Source organism: Pararge aegeria, chromosome Z, assembly GCF_905163445.1.
Source record: "Pararge aegeria chromosome Z, ilParAegt1.1, whole genome shotgun sequence".
NCBI lineage: Eukaryota > Metazoa > Arthropoda > Insecta > Lepidoptera > Nymphalidae > Pararge > Pararge aegeria.
Genome location: NC_053208.1, coordinates 11,501,499 through 11,522,925, shown reverse-complemented (window position 1 = coordinate 11,522,925; position 21,427 = coordinate 11,501,499). Strand labels below are relative to the sequence as shown.

Here is a 21,427-nt window from a genome sequence, read left to right as displayed (position 1 = left end):
CGTGGTTAGTTACCACCCTACCTACAAATACGTGCCGTTAAGCGATTTAGTGTTCCGGTGCGTTGTCGCGTAGAAACCAATTAAGGGTATGACTACGATACTCCTTAACAGGTTGACCCGCTACCATCTTAATTTACCACCAGGTGAGATTGCAGTCAAGGGCTAACTTGTAGTGGAATAAAAAAGAAAAACAATAACATACTTTAAATAAGGATTTGATTCTTAAATAACAGCATTGACTATATTAAGAAAAACTGCTAGAGATGTTCAATAACATCTCTAGAGCAGCCGCCTGTAGCCTTAGTACAAGATTTGCTCGCTCGCAATCGAGGAGGAGGATTTTTGCGTATCGAACTCTGTATCGTCATAGAAAAATTGGCCTTATGTCACTTGTTTTAAAGTCACAAATCCTGTTCTTCTGATTTTAGTTTTACGAACGTTCTGTTAAAAGCCCGAGCTAAAGAATTGGAGGAAAATTTTGATGAAATTTAAATAAGATCTATTTTACTCCGATTTTCACATATTCTCATAATAGAAAATGACTCTTCGATAGCGAGCGAGCAAACTTGTACTAGCTTTAGTAACACCGCATCGCTGGTGAAGAAACTGCACTCGTCTCTGTGATACACTTGCGACATCGTGCGATAAAGTCTGTCGGTTATCAACAGCATCATAAAACGTTGCACACGTAATTCCTTGAGTATTCAAAAGGAACAATATAATGTAATTCGTACAGATCTTTATTATTTTATACGTAATATCATTTTATACATTGTTCGATTGGTGATGCAAGCGTTTATAAGATTGCATAACATGTTATAGATAATAATATATGTAGAAGTCTTGCAATTGAGTGGCCGATTGACACTGCACGACCCTGTTATCAATTTATTTGCTGCAAATTATTAAATTTCATTTAACCCTACATAATGTTGCTATTGTTATGCGTGGTTTGATTCAAAGATTGTGAAACCTACTAACTAGGGGGTTTTCTAATAATAATTAAGTAAACGATGTATGAAAAAACCACTACTCAGTTTTTTTTTGGCATTTTTTTTCCATGCTTCTTAGTACGTAGTTTTGCAATTACATAAGTTATAATAGCTAAATGTCATGCACATAACCCTTTACAAGATATTGCGTTTTCCGAGGCGAAATTTTATTTGATTTATCATTATCATCATATCAACCTATTACCGGAACACCGGTCCGGTCCGGCCCGGCCCGGTTGCCTCATACAGTTAATTGATAGACTTCACATGCCTTTGAGAACATAATGAAAAATTTTTAGGCATGCAGGTTTCCTCACGGTGTTTTTCTTCACTTTTCGTCGTTAGTGAGAAAGGGGCATCCGACCCATCTAGCATTCTTTGTTGATCAAAGAACACGTTGAGCCATCGGTTTTCAACATAGTATTTATATGTATTGGTTATAATATACCTAACTTATAAATGTGAATGCGCTTACGCACCACGCATTTGATTAGCATGGTAGGTCTTAACACTTTCCTGTAAGAGAAGAGTGTAGTGTTTTAAAAGCATGGGGTACATTTAGTACACTGATGACTTCAGATTTCGTATCTTGAGATAGTAAATTTGTACGAATCTCGATTATAGTTTAAAGATTTTTAAATAAACTAACTGTGGTTGACTCTGATTATAATAAAATTGATGATCGATGGTTAGATAAATTTAGAAATATTATTGAAACAACAGAATGCGAAAATTGCTTTGCTGTTGAACACACTCCTAAAAGTCGTCGAAAGTTTTTTTTTAAAATTCCAACACTAGTTAGCCCTTGACTGCAATCTCACCTAGTGGTAACTTATGATGCAGTTTTTTCTTAGACTTAATCATCACCCTCCTCATCTGTTACCTGTTAGGAAGTAGGTATGGCAGTTATATTACACCTATACCCCTAACTGTGTCTTAAGGATTTAATTTTAAAACACTCCCAGACTTAGAAATTCACGTGCTCTAGGAATTCGTAATTTTACTTATTTTTAATAGGTGTTTAATCTTATATGAGATGAAAAATTTACCATTATTTAGTCAATATTCATATTTATCACACCACGCGTACAGAGAAACACATTACGGTCGTATTTATTCTTTTTTTATCCGCTCCTTTTATCGCCCAACGTTCTAATGTTTACAACACGACTCGTCCTACTAACGACCTTTTTATAACAAAACAAAGGAAAATAATATTAATTACTAGTAAAAAAGCATTGTCTTCCTTACCCATATTTTGGTTGTATATGTATTTAAAATTTTATAACAGTAATCGCTCAGGGCATCGCAACTCGCAAATCGCATCGCAGCTTCAGCCTAAATCTGTGCATCATCAAACATTGCCAGTAAATAAATACCACGAATTCCAGTGCAAATGTTTGTTCTTGTTATATGGCCACAAATTACATATTCAAATAGAATTCACGTATTGTTTCTGAATTAATATAAGGTTTTTTTATCTTTTAATTATCGATAAGTTCGTTTAATTAAATAAATAATCAATCTTTTTTTTTTAATAATTAATCAATCTTTAATTAGCCACAATTTATTCAAGATTGTTTGAATAAAGTAGGTTGCGCCAGACTATTTGTATACATTCTCTTTACGTATTATTATAATTTAAGGTATAGTTAGAATACATTATTTTAATTTCTTCTTATTCCTCTATACATATTTTAGCCCTACACTGCACCTGTTACATTAAACCCATACATGCCCATATGGTTTCTGAACGGCATCGTACTTCTTTGTCGGTAGGGTGGTAACTAGCCACGCTCGTAGCCTCCCACAATACTAATAGTTACTATGAATACTTTATTCCAAAGGCTAATGACTGATTCCACTTGCAGGTGACATCACACAAAAGGGATATGAAAAGAAACGCACGCGACTTCTTCAGCCTTACACAGCGCAGCAGCAACCTCAAGGTTAGTAAAATATTATTCTCATGCAAAATAATAGCTTCTAACACTGTTGCCTGAACTAAACATATTAGGTTATTTTTCATGACCCGCAACTACTGGCATTAATTTTGAATTCTAAATAAACCTATCTAATTGCTGACGTCCAGTCTAAATCGAAATATATCCAGTACTTGCGAGTCCAAGGTCGCCACAGAAGCGTCGTCGGGGTCAAGTGTCAATTGGTCGCCGTCGATGAATGCTGGACTCGCAAAATATTGGGACCTCAACGTCTCATGTCTCGTTTCTCCAACGAGGGTCAAATGATAAGGCCATCTTGAATCAGTTCTCCCGATTGTTCGAATTTAGACTATGAGTACGTTGAACTATCATAGTGATCATGATTATTGTTATTTATAATAAATGTTATGCAATTTTCAGTTGCGTTTATAGAGATGTGTAAAAGCAAAAGTAATGCATGATTGTATAAATGTTGACGCTTATTTTCTGAATACTAGAGTGAACCACTCAATTATTTGTTTTTCTGTTGCCAACGTTTATTGGCATTGTTAAATTGACGTTGTGCTGCTCTGGTAGTAGAAATCATTAAAATAATGAGGCCGACCTTCGTTCTGGCGTATTATAAAAAATCTGACTGGAAATCGGAACAATTAATAAAACGAGGTCCAGCGTTCGTCGATAACGACATTATTACAGTATGTTCATGTAGTTACCATCGTAATGTTTATTTTTGTATTATAGTTTAGTCTGGTTCACATGCACGACAACCACACTTTATCACCATGTTACTCAGTACCTTCGTCAAGGCACGTAATATAACACTAGAACCTGGCACTCATAAATGGATCAGCTTTTTGCTTGTGGTGCAATATGACTAAGAATAAAAAATAAAGTACCTATGAATAAAATCGTTAATGTTAAAAACCTTGGCCCGAGGTGAAACGTGATGAGGTGCGTATGGTACAGTTGAATTATCTGACTGTCGGAACAGGCATGAGAACGCAAGAGGTTCTAAATGTTTCAATTATCCTTGTGAATGCGTACCGCATGATTGTCTCATTTTTATTGCTATGTATGTTATTATTTGTAACAGAAATAACAAGTATTTGGAAAATTATGATGGCTTTCTTGACATTCGTCGACAAACCCATAATCACGTATTTGGTTATGCTAAACAAAGCGAACTTTTAAGTTCAATATAGATTAGCTTTTAAATGTTCCGTGTTAATCTTTAATCGTTTCGTGTTTAATGTACTTTTGAGTATTGAATGAAATAGCAGGGATAATTGGCTTTAATTAGTAGAGAAATCGTTTCTCGGTAATACGAGTAGCTGAACGGATGCTGTGGAAGAAGAAATTTTTCTTCAGCTAGAATGGACATTAAGCGGTTAATAATGATCCACTGCGTTAAATTTACAACATCAGTTTATCATTACATCTTTGACCATATATTTATAAACACAATTTCCTATGAAATGTTTCTTTGAAAATATACCTATCTGTAATTAATTTATAGTATACTTAGTTAACAATAATAATTCATATTTTAATGCGAGTTTACTAAGTAAAGTGTGTTATTCCGCCTCATCTTATTAATGTCGTGTAGTTTTTGCTACTTAATTACACACCTTGTTCACTCTTTCGAAACGTAATCAAATTGAAATGTTTTTATCTTTCGTTATGCTAACAATTTTCTATTTCACAGTTTTTAATTGTCACTCTTGATTCTAAAGTATTTTAAATGTTGTTAAGACATTACTTGTTTAGTTGAAGCAATAAAAAGTTTTAATAGTATATTCAAAGTTGCTTTGTTGCAGTCGCCAATTTGTCTGCGACTCGAGAGTTTGCTACACTTGAATATAATTGTCGATGTCTGGAAATTTTACATGATAATATTGTAAAAATAAAAAGTCATGAATGTAATGATGAACATAAGAGAATATCACACAAAGATTAATTAATTTGTTAAGCAAAGAGACATATTTTAAACGTTGTTTTTGGATTTTTCATTCCGTTGTTCGGCCTCCCAAGCGCAAACTAAAATTGGATTTTAGCTTGCGCTTGGTAAATGCGGTATCGGTATAGGTATACCAGTACAGCCCGTATTGATCGCCCACCTCTCGAATTGCCAGCTTGAGCATTTTCGGGCCTGCATTGCGCCACCTGATAACGTCCTCACCTCGGCCCTTATCAGACGTTGGGGTCAATGTACTTTATGATAATCCGTTGCGCAACCCGAAACGAAAAGTACGTGTAATGTGTGTGACTACAGCAAAACGAATTGGCTTAGTGAAGTATGTCTTTACGCGACACATTTTACTTTTCACAAACGTGCAACTCTAAAGTTAAACAAAAACTGAAAATCTCCAGAGCGATATCACATATAGATACATCACTTGTTTATTTATTTTACTAATGACATTTGACCCGTAAAAAGGTAGGTGAACATTTTTAGATAGTACAATAGAATACTCAGTTTTGAACGGCTTTTGAAATAATGTCCAGGCGTTATCTCAGGGTATATTACAGCGGGCAATCAACTGCCTCGCGGACCTCGCGGCGACAGTGGTAGCGGCCGACAGCTCACAAGGAATCGTCGGACACACCGACGGGTCACGCACAATGAGAAGAGATACCATTCAGGTATCCTTGGACACTAAATGGAATGGTAGTGGCCACTAACATATAACCAAACTCACACGCAAACAGAACACGAACAATACACACAACAAATAGACATGAATTTTATAGCAGGTATTTCCTATATTATTTCGTCACTGTCCTTTAAAACATAATATTATAAACCCATTTTGCTATCCGAAAAACCTATAATCGTTTTTATACGCTCCGTCAGGTTTGGGCTAACGAGCGTTCGATAAATATTTTGCGCGAGGCAAAATGTATAACAATGTTAACCGGCGTTTCAATTAAATGCCTTTAGAATGAATACCAGGAGTATTCTTGTGCTCTAAACGATTTAACGAAATGCTTACAATAACGAACTTTTATAGAATTTAAAAACGTTTTGTTCGTATGAAAAATCATTGTTTTATAATATTGCATTCAGATTTTGTTTTAGAGATACAAAACCCCTTGCCTTTGTGGTATGCTAAAAGCAGAACCAATTTTTGTAGAATTTTTTGTAATGAATTCAGATAAGTTTGATTTCAAAAAAGTATATCTTTTTACATGCGGATGAAAAATCAATAACAAGTTATTAAATAAAAAAATAGTAAGAATACTTAGAGATACATGGAAACTTTATCAAACTTAGCAAAAACTTACGAAAAAATTATGAAGAACAGTATATTAAATATTAAATTTACTGGACCCGTATAAGTTGATAAGAGTTCCTACTCTTATCAACTTATACGTATATGAGTAGATAATATTCAAACGCCTGAAAGGATAGATCTTAATCCTAATTGTATCATTTATGAAGAAAGAATGTTCAAAACAATTCTAAGAACCATCTCGATAACGACTTTCAATCAGAAAAAAGCAACCTAATCCGTTTCTTTAAAAGACAGATGCCACATACAGACAGAACTTTAAAATGGAGATAAAATTCTTGAATACAAGTTATAAAAAACTTCAGGGTTGGTCTGTGCTTTAGCAACTGTAGCTATAAAGTGACAGATACAAGTATGTAATCTTGGCGACTTAGTTAATCCAGGAAAGGTAACGAGACTGTCCGTAATACCAGTTGATTAAAAGAGTAACAGTATAAAAGAATGTGTTTAAATAGGACCTTGAATGTTTATCGGTGCTAAATTGTCGCATGCAAATGCGTTCCGCTTTGTAAGTACAGCACGTCGAGTCACGCTCGTTGTTGATGACACCGTAATACCCCCTAGTTTAATTATCCTAATACCTTTTGTAATGTCGGGTGAGTTGTGTATTACCAGTAGTAAATATGGGTACTACACTTACTTGCAATAAATCGACTCAATTTTAGAAAATGAGTTCTAAGTAATTGCTTCGGTAGTGCACAAAAAAATAGAGCTGTTTATTAGAAGACATTATATTATCTTTACTAATTTTATAAAGTTGAAGAGTTTGTTAGTTGGTTTTGTTAATCGCGCTGATATCAGGAACTACTGTTTCGAATCGAAAAATAATTTCTGTGTTGGATAGTCCATTTATCGAGGAAGACTATAAGCTAGGGGTTCCCAACCTTATTAAGCCAGCGGCGGCGCACTTAAATGTCGCGGCGCCCGGGACCTAACCTAGTTAGTTAAACCAGATAGGTAAAACTGATAGTAAAAACACTAATAAAAGTGTTAAATTTAATTCATGATACACTCGACGACGCGGCTTATAGAATGCATTTGAAATTACAAACAAAAAAATTGGTTATAGGCATGATGACAGTAACAAAGAATCGCTAAAATATTGTATTTATCTAATGATATATAGAGATAATGAAAAAAATGTATTTATGTTCGAAGTGAGATTGGTATTTCGCGAATACAAAATCTAGCGATTCGCCATGACAGGTGAAACGCCGAATTTAAATTATGACGTCATGTCGCTTGGAAATTCTCTGCGTATGTTAAGTGTTTCGTGATTTCAAACTATCATTTGCTAAGTTTTTTGGTATCATTACCAAAGTCTAAAATCTTTAGCTATGGAACAAGGACTCACTAAAGCTCTAACTTGCCTATGGCGTCACGAGGGCGGCCATGATACCCGGCGAGCGTTTGCGCGGCAATTATTTTTTTAATATACTGTGCAATTTGTATTAACAAAACATTAAATTTCTCTAAAAATAAGATATTTTTGTATATCTACCTAGTAAATACCTCCGAACAAATGATGTATAAGGCAGTTTTCCAAAATTAGTCACCATGCTTATTGCATACTGAAATCGAATCCGGTCATGTCACGATCAAAATTGTGTGTGGCAGAAATCGCCAAAGCCCGACGACAACCCATCACTCATATGAGAGAGGTACTTATGATTTCAGTGAGACTTTAATAGATTGAGTATGATGATGTTGGTATTTGATTTATCCAGTGTGATATTATTGCATTGTATTCAGTAGCGTGCGCTGACCCCTCGCAGTCATTTAACTGCTTTGTTAAATTGAAACGAGACCTAGCTGGTTTTATCGCTTTTCTCGAACAATGTAATAACACCTTTGAACAATAACTATAGTGTGCTTTGTTCACGCTTCTACCAGTTTTCATCCATTCTATAAGCTCATCTTATTACATCTGGTTATAGAATTGTTGTTTTTATTTACGTAAGTGTCAATAACTCAGTAACTTATTCATTATAAAAGAAAACAATAAAAATAATTTCTAGACAAAACATTATATCTTCTTTAACAATGGGTTTAAAAAATGCCTCATATATTTATCCCATGCGTATTTCCATCCACTATTTCTCCGAATATTTCAAAACTCACCGCGTCGCATCGTCCGACCACGTTTTTACTTTATTTGTTCGGTTCTTTAGAAGAGTAGCGAGATTGTCGAAACTTTATTTTTTCAGAAACAGCTGATAATTTTCTTAATTTTAGGAGCGCTCAAATGAGATTCAAAACTGCTTTATGATTTTACATAGGAGAGTGCCTACAAAATTTCATTTCGAGCAACTAACGGTAAATCTTTTGTATACTTTTCGGATTCACCATCATATCAACCCATTACCGGCTCACTAAAGCGCACGGGTCACCTTCTGCAATCAGAAGGGTTTAAGCCGTAGTCCATCAAGCTGGCCATGTGCGGATAGGTGGAATTCACAGCCCTTTGTAAACATTTATGGAGAACTCTCAAGCCGGTTTCCTCGCGATATTTTCCTTCGCCGTTAAAGCTAGTGATACTTAATTGCTTAAAACGCAAATCACATTGAAATGTAAGAGGTGATGGGATTCGAACTCGGCCCCCGAAAGGGAACCGACGTCCTAACCACTAGGCTAGGAACTGACTCTTATCTAATTTCGTATCCATAGCCTATTAATGTCTCAAAAGAGAGGGGTTTAAACCCTTCATGCTGCTTCAATACGAGTTGGAGGCCTTTCAACGATTTCCACGAGAAAGGCTTTGCAGTTTTCAGGTTACTATATAGCCTATGGCACTTCAAAATAATATTATTTGCTTTCTGTTAGTGAAAGGATTTTCAAAATCGGTTCAGTAGATCCAGAGATTACCCCCTACAACCTCACAAACTTACAAACTGTACCTCTATAATATTTAACTCGCTAAACGACAACGCCAATTTCCAAATCCGGGCTGGAACTTTTATGTTCGGTAAAACTAGAAATACCTAAATATTTTTGACACTGCCCTTAAATCGAATTTATAGTCGTACACTACATAATGACTACATAATCATAATCATTTATTTGTTAACAAAAAAAAACGTACATGCTAAGTACTTGAACATCGAGGTAATTCATTCCTCCTTTTGAAAGACGTAAAAATGTTCTCCAGGAACGGATGCATAGCATCGTAGACGGTTACGCGGAATTTGATATTGCAGAAGGAATCTTGTGAAGCAATATGGCTCGCATAACGCAAAATAAGATTCTTAAGAACTTCATTCGTGCAGGTGTTATTTCGCTAATATCAATGTCTGGAAATTTAAACTTTTAATTCCCATCGAAGGAGACGGTCACATTTTCGAGTTATTGGTGTGGCCGCATACCATAGGAATAAATTAAGGTATTTATATAAAAATAACAAATAATCATTTTAAATATTTTAAAGCCAAACTGTTTCAGCTGCCCTATCCAATAAATTTTGAACACGTTGCCAACTGTTCGCATTATATTTAAAATACAAAACGCACAAAAGTTAATGATTAGGGGGCATGAAACACCAGTATGATTTGAAAGACCTTACATAATCTGTATTTGCACTTAATTTTCAATATGGTCACAAAGTTAAGGCTTTCAAGAGGTATCTTTTGTCAAATAACAGTTGTCATGATACACAAATTGCATGTAATTTTATGAGCTGAGAGTTTCTCCAGAAGTTGCAAATCTAGCATTCATAGTACCATATTTATATAGACAGCTTTATCTTACGAAAAAAAAGCATAGATTCGAATGTTTATAGTTGGTAAATTACTTGTTATATTATGTTAAATTACTCTCGTGTTTGTAATGAAATGGGTTTTGCCAATTACACATTTGATTTTTTCGAAACGTTTAATGAAAATGTTTCATGAAAAAAGGGAATGCGCTATTTTGAGTTTCTATCAATATAGTTCCATTTGTAGAATTGTTTAACTACAACAGTCGTGTCACTACTGACTGAATCATTTTTATTAAAAATATTTGTTGTCAAAAAAGTTGTTGGGAACAACTACCTATAATTATTTCACCACTAGAAATGCATTTTATCCTGAAGTAAAAAAGTCATTATTGATTTTCGTAACAACAAAATTATAATGGTATTTGTTATCTGTAGTATCCACGTGAGCTGTATCAGTAGCCATTCTTGCAGAAATACTATGTTCTAGAAACATACTCGTTTGTAGTAGATTTTATAAAAAGTTGGGGAAGTTAGGTATGTAACCTATTTCTAATAAATAAGCCTAGATGCAGTGGCGTGCACTAGGCTTAATACCAGGGTATGCATACACCCACGTAGAAAGATTGCAAAAAACACCAAAATCTTTCTACTATACGAGTTATATATATATTTTAGGGTGGCAGTGCTACTGTAATGTACAAAGTGCACGCCTTTATTTACTAAATAAGCCACAATAACGCATTTTATGATTTTCGAGCGTCATCTTAAGGCGTAAAGTTTTAATTCTTAAACCAAAAGAGTGACTTTATCATCAAGATAATCTTATGTAGATAAACCTTGTCCTTTAAATATTTCATGGTTGCATTATATTTATGAAAAAATTATGTTAGGTACATACGTACTGAGTCTATGACCAATATAACGTTAAGAGCCGTACAGCGGTACAACAAATAGTAGCGAGAAACATATAGTAACAGATATAGACCTTACCACCTTATGGTGAATTATAAATTTAACTATGACACCACCACCACCGATCATAGAATTTATTATTTAACCCCAGATTGCCGGTATAATTATACACCTAGATATTGTTAATGCAATGGTACTTATTTGACTGAGGGCCAGTTATTATTTCTCTAATTAGTAATATTTTGTTATAACTATTAAAAAGTCCAATTTATAAGTAGGAAATGTGTCAAATATATTCCGCAGACACCTGATCTGACGATTGAAACAGAAGGCTGTAATCAATTTTCACCCTGCCGAGGTACGGAAGGGTTTATTAAACAGTCTATGTATGTACTAGTATGTACGAGACAGGTATTCAACTGCAGCGTTAAGCTGTCGCCCCTGTTCGGTCGATTTTGATGAATAAGGTTCCAATTCGTCTATATCACAAGAGGCGATAAAACTGGAATCCAAACTCAATATGGACCTTCCTACTGTTTTGTTTAGAAACCTATGATTACCTATTGAGTATTTGGGCTTTAGTGTTTAACTTTATTAGCACTTGTAGTTAATTAAACTGAAATATTGTTGTATAAAAAGCGTATGTGTTAGGGAAATAGATCTTTATTAACAAAGATAATTGTGTTATGTTGCGACATTGTGTTAAGTCTTTGTAATATTTGATTTCTTTCGAATTTCCATTATTCTCGGAACCAGCATAAATGTGTCCTGTACAAACTACTTTTACAAAGGATTCAATCAAAACTATGTATAAATTGTGGCAAAAATAGACATCAAAAAATGTTAGACGCATACACATATTTAAATAGCTAGACTGATCGATTTCTCTGATAAAATATGATTATCGTGTTTACTGCGAAGGCTCGACCTGGGCTACCAACTGCGTCCGCGTGGTATGAAGATTTTCATCATGCATGCGACCAACGATTTAAGATTCTTGGTAAAACTCCCGCGTTTGTCGCAGATTTGACGTCTTGGTTGACCACACTACTAGTAAAGCTTTAAAAGTGTTACAGCAGCTTTATGTCGTTGCATTTTATGAAGTAAACAAAAAAGAAAATCAATGAAGAAATTAGTAGTCAGTATTTTTTTATCAACTACGGTTTTTCAAGCATCGTGAAAAAAATCTGAACTTCCCCATATTTGTAGTAGAAACAAAAAATCTGAAATAAATAGTTCTATACTCAAATCAATATTCCTGTGATATACCCCATAATACAGGATAATTTAAATTACCTCTCTAACTTGCACCGTTTTTTTAGAAATCAGCAAACTGTTTACAAACTAGCTTATTTATGCGATTCGTTGATGAATTAATATAGTCAATCGAGTATTAACCGAGTAACTATTTTTTATGTTTCCTTCTATTTACAAAAGTCGTTGCGCAAGTTTCACTAGCACTTGGTGTCGCGAATTATAGCAAATTTAGCAATAGTTCATTTGACGTGCATTTTTTATTCCACCACAAGTTAGCTCCTGCAATCTTACTTACTTACTTAGGTGTAAAATGGTAGGAGGGTAAACTATTGATATGGCAGTTATTTAATACCCCTAATGGGTTTCTCCATAGAAACCGCGGTATAGGCGCCGGTACTCAACAACGCTTGGTATAATTTCGTTATTGGTAGGGCGTTGGCATATGTTAGCCAATGCCGAAATTCAGAATTTAAAGATTTCCGAACGGCCTCCGCCTGTGACCGTAACCCGGGAACACCCACTTATAAGACCACAGAACTCACAACAGCGCCAAGGGGTATTATATGCACTCCCGCAAATTAAAGCATTTTTCTATCAAATACACGAGTCTCTATCCTCGTATCGCGGGCCCATCCGACTGGTGTTTTTGTGAACATTTAGTGTGTCAGTAGGACGAGGTAGAACGCACTTGCCAGTATATACGTCGACGTAAACGAAAAAGCGCAAACAACAAAAACTAACCTCAATACGCTTCGGTTGAACATATTCCTCCTATTGTTATCTTATTATACAGTATTTTTCTTGTCACAAACTTGTGGGGCGTTGTTAAAATGAGTAACAGTTTAAACCGACTTTCAATAAAACAGAGATTCTAGAAAAGGGATAGGAACCATAATTTTATAGTGTGATTATTATGTCAAGTAGCGTGTCATAATATGAAAATACTCGTTTTGTATTTTCTAAAATAGATTTTTATTTCACGACATCATTATTTCATTTAATAATTTGACAAAAAGAAGTAGAGTCCATGTTAATGTTAATGAAAATTATGTCACTTACTATTGAAAATCACCGTTCAATCGGCTAGCCATATCTTTTCTTCAGATTATTCTACTTGAAATACTAATTGGTTCAATAAACATTAAATCGTATCATTATACAATCCATGATAGGTACGAGTATATTCCAGATCTGTCTAGTTGTATAGCAAATTTTTAAACAGTTGTTTCAATTCAGTAATTATTCGTTTATTATTTAGATAGAGTGAATGACCGGAAAGGATAGATACCGACGCCGCGAGCCGCACAGCGCTAGGGTGAAACGGCTCTAGGGTGTTCCTTATTCAAAATATTATTTTTCGATAATAATTGATAAAAGCGACAGTGATTTATGTTTACACTAGCCGTTTCCAGCCCGCTTCGCTGGGCGAATTGAAAAAGGAAATAAATTACATTGTATGTTTCATTTTTATTTATTTTTTTCATATTTTTATTATTCTCCTTTTTTTTATTTTTGTATGAACATAAATAGGCCCCGCGTATAGAACTGTAAGCATCGATATTGTTTAGACTTACTCAAATTCCAAATTCCATCGATTTAGCCTGTATCTTTCATCCAGGTGATTTTTCTCACTAATATTCATTGTAACTTTCAATGTGCAATCATTATAACATTTCCGTGCCTTTCTTCCAAAAATTAATAATAATTGACATAAAGAAAAAAATTTGAAATGAGCATTGAAAGTTTAAGTTAAAGTCATTGCAAGTCTCATATGTGAAGTTGAAATCTGTCTAGGTTCAAGTGCGCCGAATTTTCTGTTAACTAAAATTTTCTCCGTGACATCAATTTTTTATAGAAAATTAATTGTGCATGTTTTTTATGAATTCTATTGGAATAAGTAACTAAATTTCTTTTCCACATCTCATGTGCTTGGAAAATGCATTCATTTTAATCTGTTACATTTCCGCGATCCCGCAATAAAAGAATTCGTCGGTTATGTAGTCTGCAAAAGTAAAATGAATGTAAAATTCTTAGTCCGTTGATTGGATAGCTACATGTAAAGTTAAGTTTTTGAAACCTCTCAATGACTTTTTCTCCGCTGCCAAAAAGACGATTGTTGTAAGGAAATACACGAATATCCCTACATACACGAAGATCCCCACCAAATTTGGAGTCTGTAGAAGTTACAGGTTAGAAACAAAAATTTTAGATTTTAACACCCACCCCCGCAATTCCTGTCGGAAGTAGACTTTATTGAAATCCATTTTGAGATGTTCTTTATGTGAATAATGAAAGATTCCTACCATATTTAGAATTTTTAGAAGCTATATTTCGAAATTGAAATTTTTTATTGTTAACACCCACCCCCGCGAACCTTATTGGAGGTGATTCATTGTAAAATCCGCTCGAAGATCATTTTTATATTACATATAGAACACTCTCACTAAATTTGGAGTCTATAGGAGCTATCGCTTGGAAATTGAAAATTTTCATTGTTAACGCCCCCGCAATCTTCTTTGGGGTGGGATATCGTAAAATTTGTTCATAAATCATTTTTACATCACTTATAGAAAATTCCTACAAAATTTGGAGCTTGTAGGAGCTTTAGCTGGAAAATTAAAAATATTAATTGTTAATACCCACCCCCGCAACCCCCTGTGGGGTGAGCTATCGTAAAATTCGTTCATAGCCTATTTCTACACCTCTTACAGAAGATTCCTACCAAATTTGAAGTCTATAGAAGCTATAGTTTAAAAACGGGAATTGTTCATTGTTAACGCCCCCGCAATCCCCTTTGGGGAATGAATTTCTTAAAATCTATTCATAGCTGACCTCTACATAGCAAAAGTAATATTCCTACCAAGTTTCACGTTTCTAAGTCTTATGGTTCCCGAGATTTCGTGGTGAGTGACTATATAGATGGGAATTCTTCGATTATCATCGAAATTTTTAACTTTTTATCGGGCTTTTTTAAAATTTTCTTACATACAAAACTTTCTCCTGACAATTCTGAAGATAAAAAAAAAGCCCAATTGGTCCAGCCGTTCTCCACTACCGTGAGTAGATTCTTAGCTGAATGTAAAAAACCATAATCCGTTTAATACACTCTGTTGAAATCCATGAAAACAAAAGAATCAAGAGAAAATGCAAAAAATCTTTTGTTTTTATTAGCGGGATAAATGTTCATAAAAGTAAAACAGCAATAAAAAAATGAAGGAATGTTGGAATTCAAAAAATAGATAGCCATAAACCATCTAGGAAAAATTTCGCATCGAATGGTGGTAGTTTCATGTCGATACGATCAGTGGTTTAGGCGTGATTGAGCCTCAAACGAAGACCATTTTCATTATATATATATAGATTACACATCTATTTAAAATTTGGTATGTGTAGTAGTAAGTAATAAAGGATGCATTCTGTACCGAAAAATCGAATTCAAAATTCTTTAGTGCCCATGCACGACGGCGTATCCGCGAAATCGACGAAATTTGGTGCAAAGATAGCTTGTATATAGGAATAGGAAACTTTAAAATAAATGGTTCGTGCTAGATTTTGATAGAACACGGTGAAGTTTTCTTTTTATTATTTTTTAAGAATACTAGCTGTTGCCCGCGACTTCGTCTGCGTTCGTTTTTGTTTTTAAAGCATACCGTAGGAATAATTTATTTAGAAAAGGCGTTGCGGCATTCAATTAAAGTGTAGTTCTACAGATATTTTTAAGTTCTCAAAATAGGTTGCAGTTTTAAAAAGAACCGTTTCAATAAGTGTATCTCTAAAATGAAATGTTTTGTTTATTTGTTGTCCATAACTTTTTGAAACTCGCGACAACTTCTAAATTGAATGTCCAATGGGAATGAATTAAAAACTAATTTACTGCTTTGTAGATCCAAATCCAATAGATGATAAAGCTATTTATTTAAAAAAGAATAACTAATAATTATTGTGATTCTAATATAACCTACTTTAGTTAAATTCCTAGCGGACTTTTGTCTGCGTAATAATGAATACTTTAATCATATACTTTTTATGTTTCATCAACAGAATGCAATTATCTCCAATATTTTCAGGACCAGTACTTTTAGAGTCTATTACAAACAAAAAAAATTAATAATATTGGTATTAATAGATAAAGCACATTAACTAAATCGTCGTTGACAAAACTAATCATATGAACTACTATAAACTATATTTGTTAAACGTAAAAAAATCCAATGCTGTAGCAATTCTAACAAAGTTTGACAGCTGGTAACACTGAACTTATTAGTGCACCAGCTAACACGAGGTTTCGCGACGAGGATAATGCGGGCACTCTGACACAAACATAGGTTTGCTTTTAAAATACCACGCTTTTAAATTTAGCCGGTTTTTTTTTAGCATTTAACTTGTATTTCTACTTATACTATTCATGTAAAGCTTTTACTTACCTTCGACTAAAGAGTTAAAGCTATAGTGTATTTATTAATGATATATTAAACGATTTTTCATAAGGCTACGTAAACCTAAGTTATAAACAAACATGTCCGTATATCACAGCCAGTAACAATGGGCATGTTGTGGATTGAATTTAGAAGGATATCTAGATAGATTCTATAACACACAACGATGTAACAAAACATAACGTAGGTATCATGGATGGGTTTAGTTAGATACGTTTTGTGATGTTTTGTACAAGTTAGGCTTTTGCAGACAAGGTATTTCGGTTCTTACAAAAAATTTCGGTCGTCGCCATTACCTATGATAAATAATAACTTTAAAAAAATATGACAGACGGTGATTTTTCATGTAGTATTTTTCTTAAAAGACGGACTAGTTACTTACTTACATAGAAAAATTTGTGTCGGCAAGGGGCAACACCAGTTTGTATTTTCAGATTCACAACTGTGAATAGGGTTTCTTAGAGCACAGCTCTCTCGGCCCTAGCCTGCCCAGTCGGCTAAGGCATGTGTCGGGTGCCAAAAAGGACGCCCAAGGACGATAGGGGCGTCGTTGTCACTCTTACTACCAGCCAGGTGTAATGTATGACAAAAAAAATCACTATTTTAAGTTACTTTATTATTAATGATGATGATTGTTTTTTTTTAAACTAGAATGTTTTTAAATAGCTCTCTTAATTATTGTGTGTCCATCCGTTCGTGTCTCATCAGCGAGAAGTAGCAAACATTTTTACATTATACGAGTGTGTTAGAAAAAGGCGTGCAACAAGCATAACTCTTTCAAAGCAAATACAGTCCGTGCATACAAAGTAAATTAAAGTCCTTTCTGGATTAGCGATGGTTTCGCAAATTAGTTTTGTCTGCGTGCATGCATTTTATTGCTTACCGTCAAAGCTCTCTAGCGCGCAGCAACAAAAGAATCATTGGATATCCACAGTAAAGCTGAGTTCAAGAGAATATTTAATATATACTAAGCTGGTTTAAACACTCTATTAATCTCTCTAAGTATGATTGTTTGCTTCGCCCAATAAGTGCTCAGAATATTTTTTGCGCTACCTCTCATTTTACAGAGCTAGTCCAGAATTGTTGTTTTGTTTTATGTCATCGAGCCACTATTTGTAGGTATATATAACTACTCGTAGTGAAATTTATCCGGGAAAGATTATTAAGTTTGGCTCCGAATAGGTAGGTAATATCTAGTTGGTCCGATTTATTTAGCGTAGGCGTAAGCATCCAATAAAAACCTTATAGATGGAGAAAATATCTCCACAGTGATCAAAAGTATTTTAGTTTAGGTAACACAATACTTATTAATTATTATTATATATTTATACTAGCTGTTGCCCGCGACTTCGTCTGCGTTTGATTTTGTTTTTTGATGTGGCATTAAATTTAGTTGTAAATCTAAAAAAAAAAAAATATTCAGTATCGCTAAGCCTTGAATGAGGGGTTTGCTGCTGTCCGCTAAGGAGTTCTGTCCTCTATCTCAAACCACAGTTTGAGCAAAATTAAACACATATTATAACCTTTATAATACAAAAATAAGTATTTAAATTTTAAATCGGTTATAATTTGTCGGAGTTATGGTGTAAAATCGTCAAACACTCATCCCCTCTCCCAAAGGAACCGAGCTTAATGTCGGGATAAAAAGTATCCTATATTACTTCTAACACTTCCAAGAATATGTGTACAAAGTTTCATGAGGATAGGTTTAGTAGTTTTTGCGTGAAAGCGTAACAAACAATCTTACATTGACATTTATAATATTAGTAGGGATTAGTAGGGATTATAAATAGGTATGGTATGAATATTTAAAAAGCCGAAAATTTAACGTGAAATGTTGAAAAAGTACAGCTGTAGACAGGTGTCAGAAGTACCGGTGTTACGCGAATACTTCCGTATCCAACGTCGATATCCATATGTTTGCTACATCCACAGTGGAGGTTATAACAGTTTTAAAATAAATATTTCTGAAAAACACGTGGTATTTAAAACCGTTATTTGAATACCAAATAAAAAAGTAGAGTAATTTAATTGGTGACATAGGGTACATTCTTAATTGTATATTGTCAGATGTTTCCTCAGTTAGGCTGTCAGAGTAAATGTTTATTATGCAATGTAATGAGTTGGTCGATTCTGGGGTAGTTAAAAATATATTAAATCCGGTAGATGAGGTGTTCGAAACTTCCGAAATAACTAATTAATATTATCCAATATCTTTAGATAGCAGATTGAATTTCGTATTCTGTATCGTATTCGTATTTCGTATTCTTTCGTACTTCCTGTTTTGTAATACTCCTCTTTTTTATGTACTTTTTGTGGTGTGCAATAAAAGTATATTCATTCATTTATTCATTATCTATTATTTCCAAGGTTCACACAATAATTATTTCTTACAGAAAAATAAAAATATTTAGAAACAAAACTAACTTACCACTTACATTAAATTTTTATTAAATAAATTACTCAAAACGCTGCCGCTATTGCCCCTTTGGATTGCTACAATTAACCGTTGGGCTAAATAAGCGGTCACCAGAAGTGTATTCCAATTTTTGGGACACTATTTTCATAAAAGACTTTTTGTAGGGGTAGTAGACAAATTAGTAGAGGCTTCCTTATTGAGGGAAGAAGTAGGAGCTCACGGGATAAGGTCTGACGAACAGGGAAGCAGGGCGACCTTCTGATGGTATAGCTTGAAGCTGTGCTATTCCAAGGAGTTGTTTGTATGCCCTACTGACCGTGCAAATCAACATAGTACAGGCCCTCAAAGCGACCTCAATACTTTCAAATTTTTCATTTAGGTTACAAGGTGGCGACATATCAGCGATCGTTTGTCAAAATTTCAGTTGACTTCCAAATTTTGTCAAACGCTTATATTGATTTTGTTATATATAACTTTTCCCTCGTAAATATTTAATCGCAGGCGGCGAAGCCATGTTCAGTTCCAATTCAGTATAATGCTTTTGTTCTATTTATAACTAGCGGACCCGCGCGACTTCGTTCGCGAATGAGTCGACTTCAAAAAATAGTCGTATGTTGTCGCGGACTGTTTTATAGAACTTTAAAGAAACAACAATTCCGACAATGCCGATATACTTACTACATACTTCCGTCGTTTGGCGTAACGTTTACCGTTCACGCATCGCACGGATCAGAATCTGTTAAAAAGGATATTTTTTGCAGTTTTTGCAACATTTCTCATTAATGATAGTAGCGTGATGTTATATAGCAATAATTGTTACTACAAATCGAAAAAAAAAAAAAAAGAAACAGCTTTTCTGAGATAAGCGCGTTCAACCAAACAAAATTTAAAAGCTTTACAATATTTCAAATATGCCTATCCAAAAAACCACGTCCATCTATAACTCCGTTGAACCGATTTTGAAAAACAAATGCGGAAAAAATAGTGATGCTATCCTGTAGAAGCTGTTTGCTTTTCCGGGATAAAAAGAAGCCTATGAGCTATTCCAGACTATATTGTAGGTATCTCTGCCAGATTTCAGCCAAATCAAACAAATATCCATACATACCTCCAACCATCCATGCATCTATCTCCGACAATATTCATCAGATCTTTATTAAAATTAGACAATACATGCTTGATAGTATACACTGTCAAATAAAAGAATAATTAATAAAATCGGTGCAAACTTAACGAAGATATGAAGTAAAATTGATAAAAAAAAACATCCCATTTCCCGGAGGAAACTTATTGTTTATCGGGATAAAAAGTATCCTTTATGTTGACCCGGGATATCAGCTACCACTGTACCAAATTTTATTTCAATCCGTTCATTAGTTTTCACGTGATGCCCGAACAGATAGACAGACAGACAGATAGACAGGCAAAAATTTAATATTTTTTTTTTAATTATATTAAATGTACAGAAATCTCTATTATAAGTATAGATAAGGAGAGAACTTAAATATTAAGCAAAATATATACTTGTTCACATTCAGTTTCCAAATGTTTGTATCTCGAAACTGTAAAAGTTATCTTATCCAAATAATTGTTTCTTTATACTTTTCTACATCACTAAGATCTCTAGAGGGACGGAAATTGATATCAGACAGAGCTATAGCTAAGCTTGGTTGGCTAAAGGAAATAGGAAATAAAAATCAAATCGTGAAGTTACACAAATCGAAAGCTTTTTTCATACCGTCCATTTTTAGACTGTCTCCGTTGTAACTAGTTGTAACATAGTTATATATTCCAGGATATGATATTATCATATTATATTTAACGTCATCGTGTTACATACGTACCTCTGGTATATATATTACTTGACGTTATGACGTTTATAAAAATCTATAAGAGTACGTACTTAACAATGGAATTGACCTACAACACGCAAACTCACTGTAAATCATTGTAGTGCTATCTTGGTACACTTTTTCATCTGTTCTGGGGAATTTATTAGTGCGACCATCGTCTGTTTAGTAATAAACTAACATAATAATTCGTTTTAGACCAGATATTAAAATCTGGCCCTTTCCATCAGTAAGCTTTCTATGAAATTCCCTTCTTCATATAATAAGTTCATAATTCTTATAGTATTCAGTACATAGATGGTTGATCAATCTTAACACTTTGTATGTACACAAAAAAATAGCTGGCTACGTACATTTAACTGTTGTGTGCATTCGTGTATAAAATAAATATAATATGAGGAACTCTTACTAATCGGTGGAATGCAACCTTATCAATACTTATTAAACTTTTCTATTCCTATTAATAAAATCTTATAAAGAGGGAAGATTTGTTTGTTTGTATGAGTTTATACTTTAAACTTGAATACTGAACTGATTTTAATAACTATTTAAGTATTAGAAATATATTTAGTCCAGAGATAATAAAGGCTACATGTTATTTTATAACATTTCAGCCTGAAGTTATAGTATC

General features: G+C 34.0%; 1 protein-coding gene across 6 annotated transcripts in view; it reads left to right on the top strand.

Moving 5' to 3' along the window:
- Window positions 1–21,427, top strand: part of LOC120636021 (disco-interacting protein 2) — a 130,756-nt gene that overhangs the window by 21,481 nt on the left and 87,848 nt on the right. For 2 of the 6 annotated variants that reach the window (XM_039907255.1, XM_039907253.1), the window contains exons 2-3: window positions 2,864–2,941; window positions 5,465–5,578. In XM_039907255.1, coding sequence (XP_039763189.1) covers window positions 2,864–2,941; window positions 5,465–5,578 — 192 coding nt within the window. Of the gene's footprint in view, window positions 1–2,863; window positions 2,942–5,452; window positions 5,579–21,427 lie in introns of all 6 variants that reach the window. The other 4 variants (XM_039907252.1, XM_039907251.1, XM_039907257.1 and 1 more) reach the window with 2 other exon arrangements.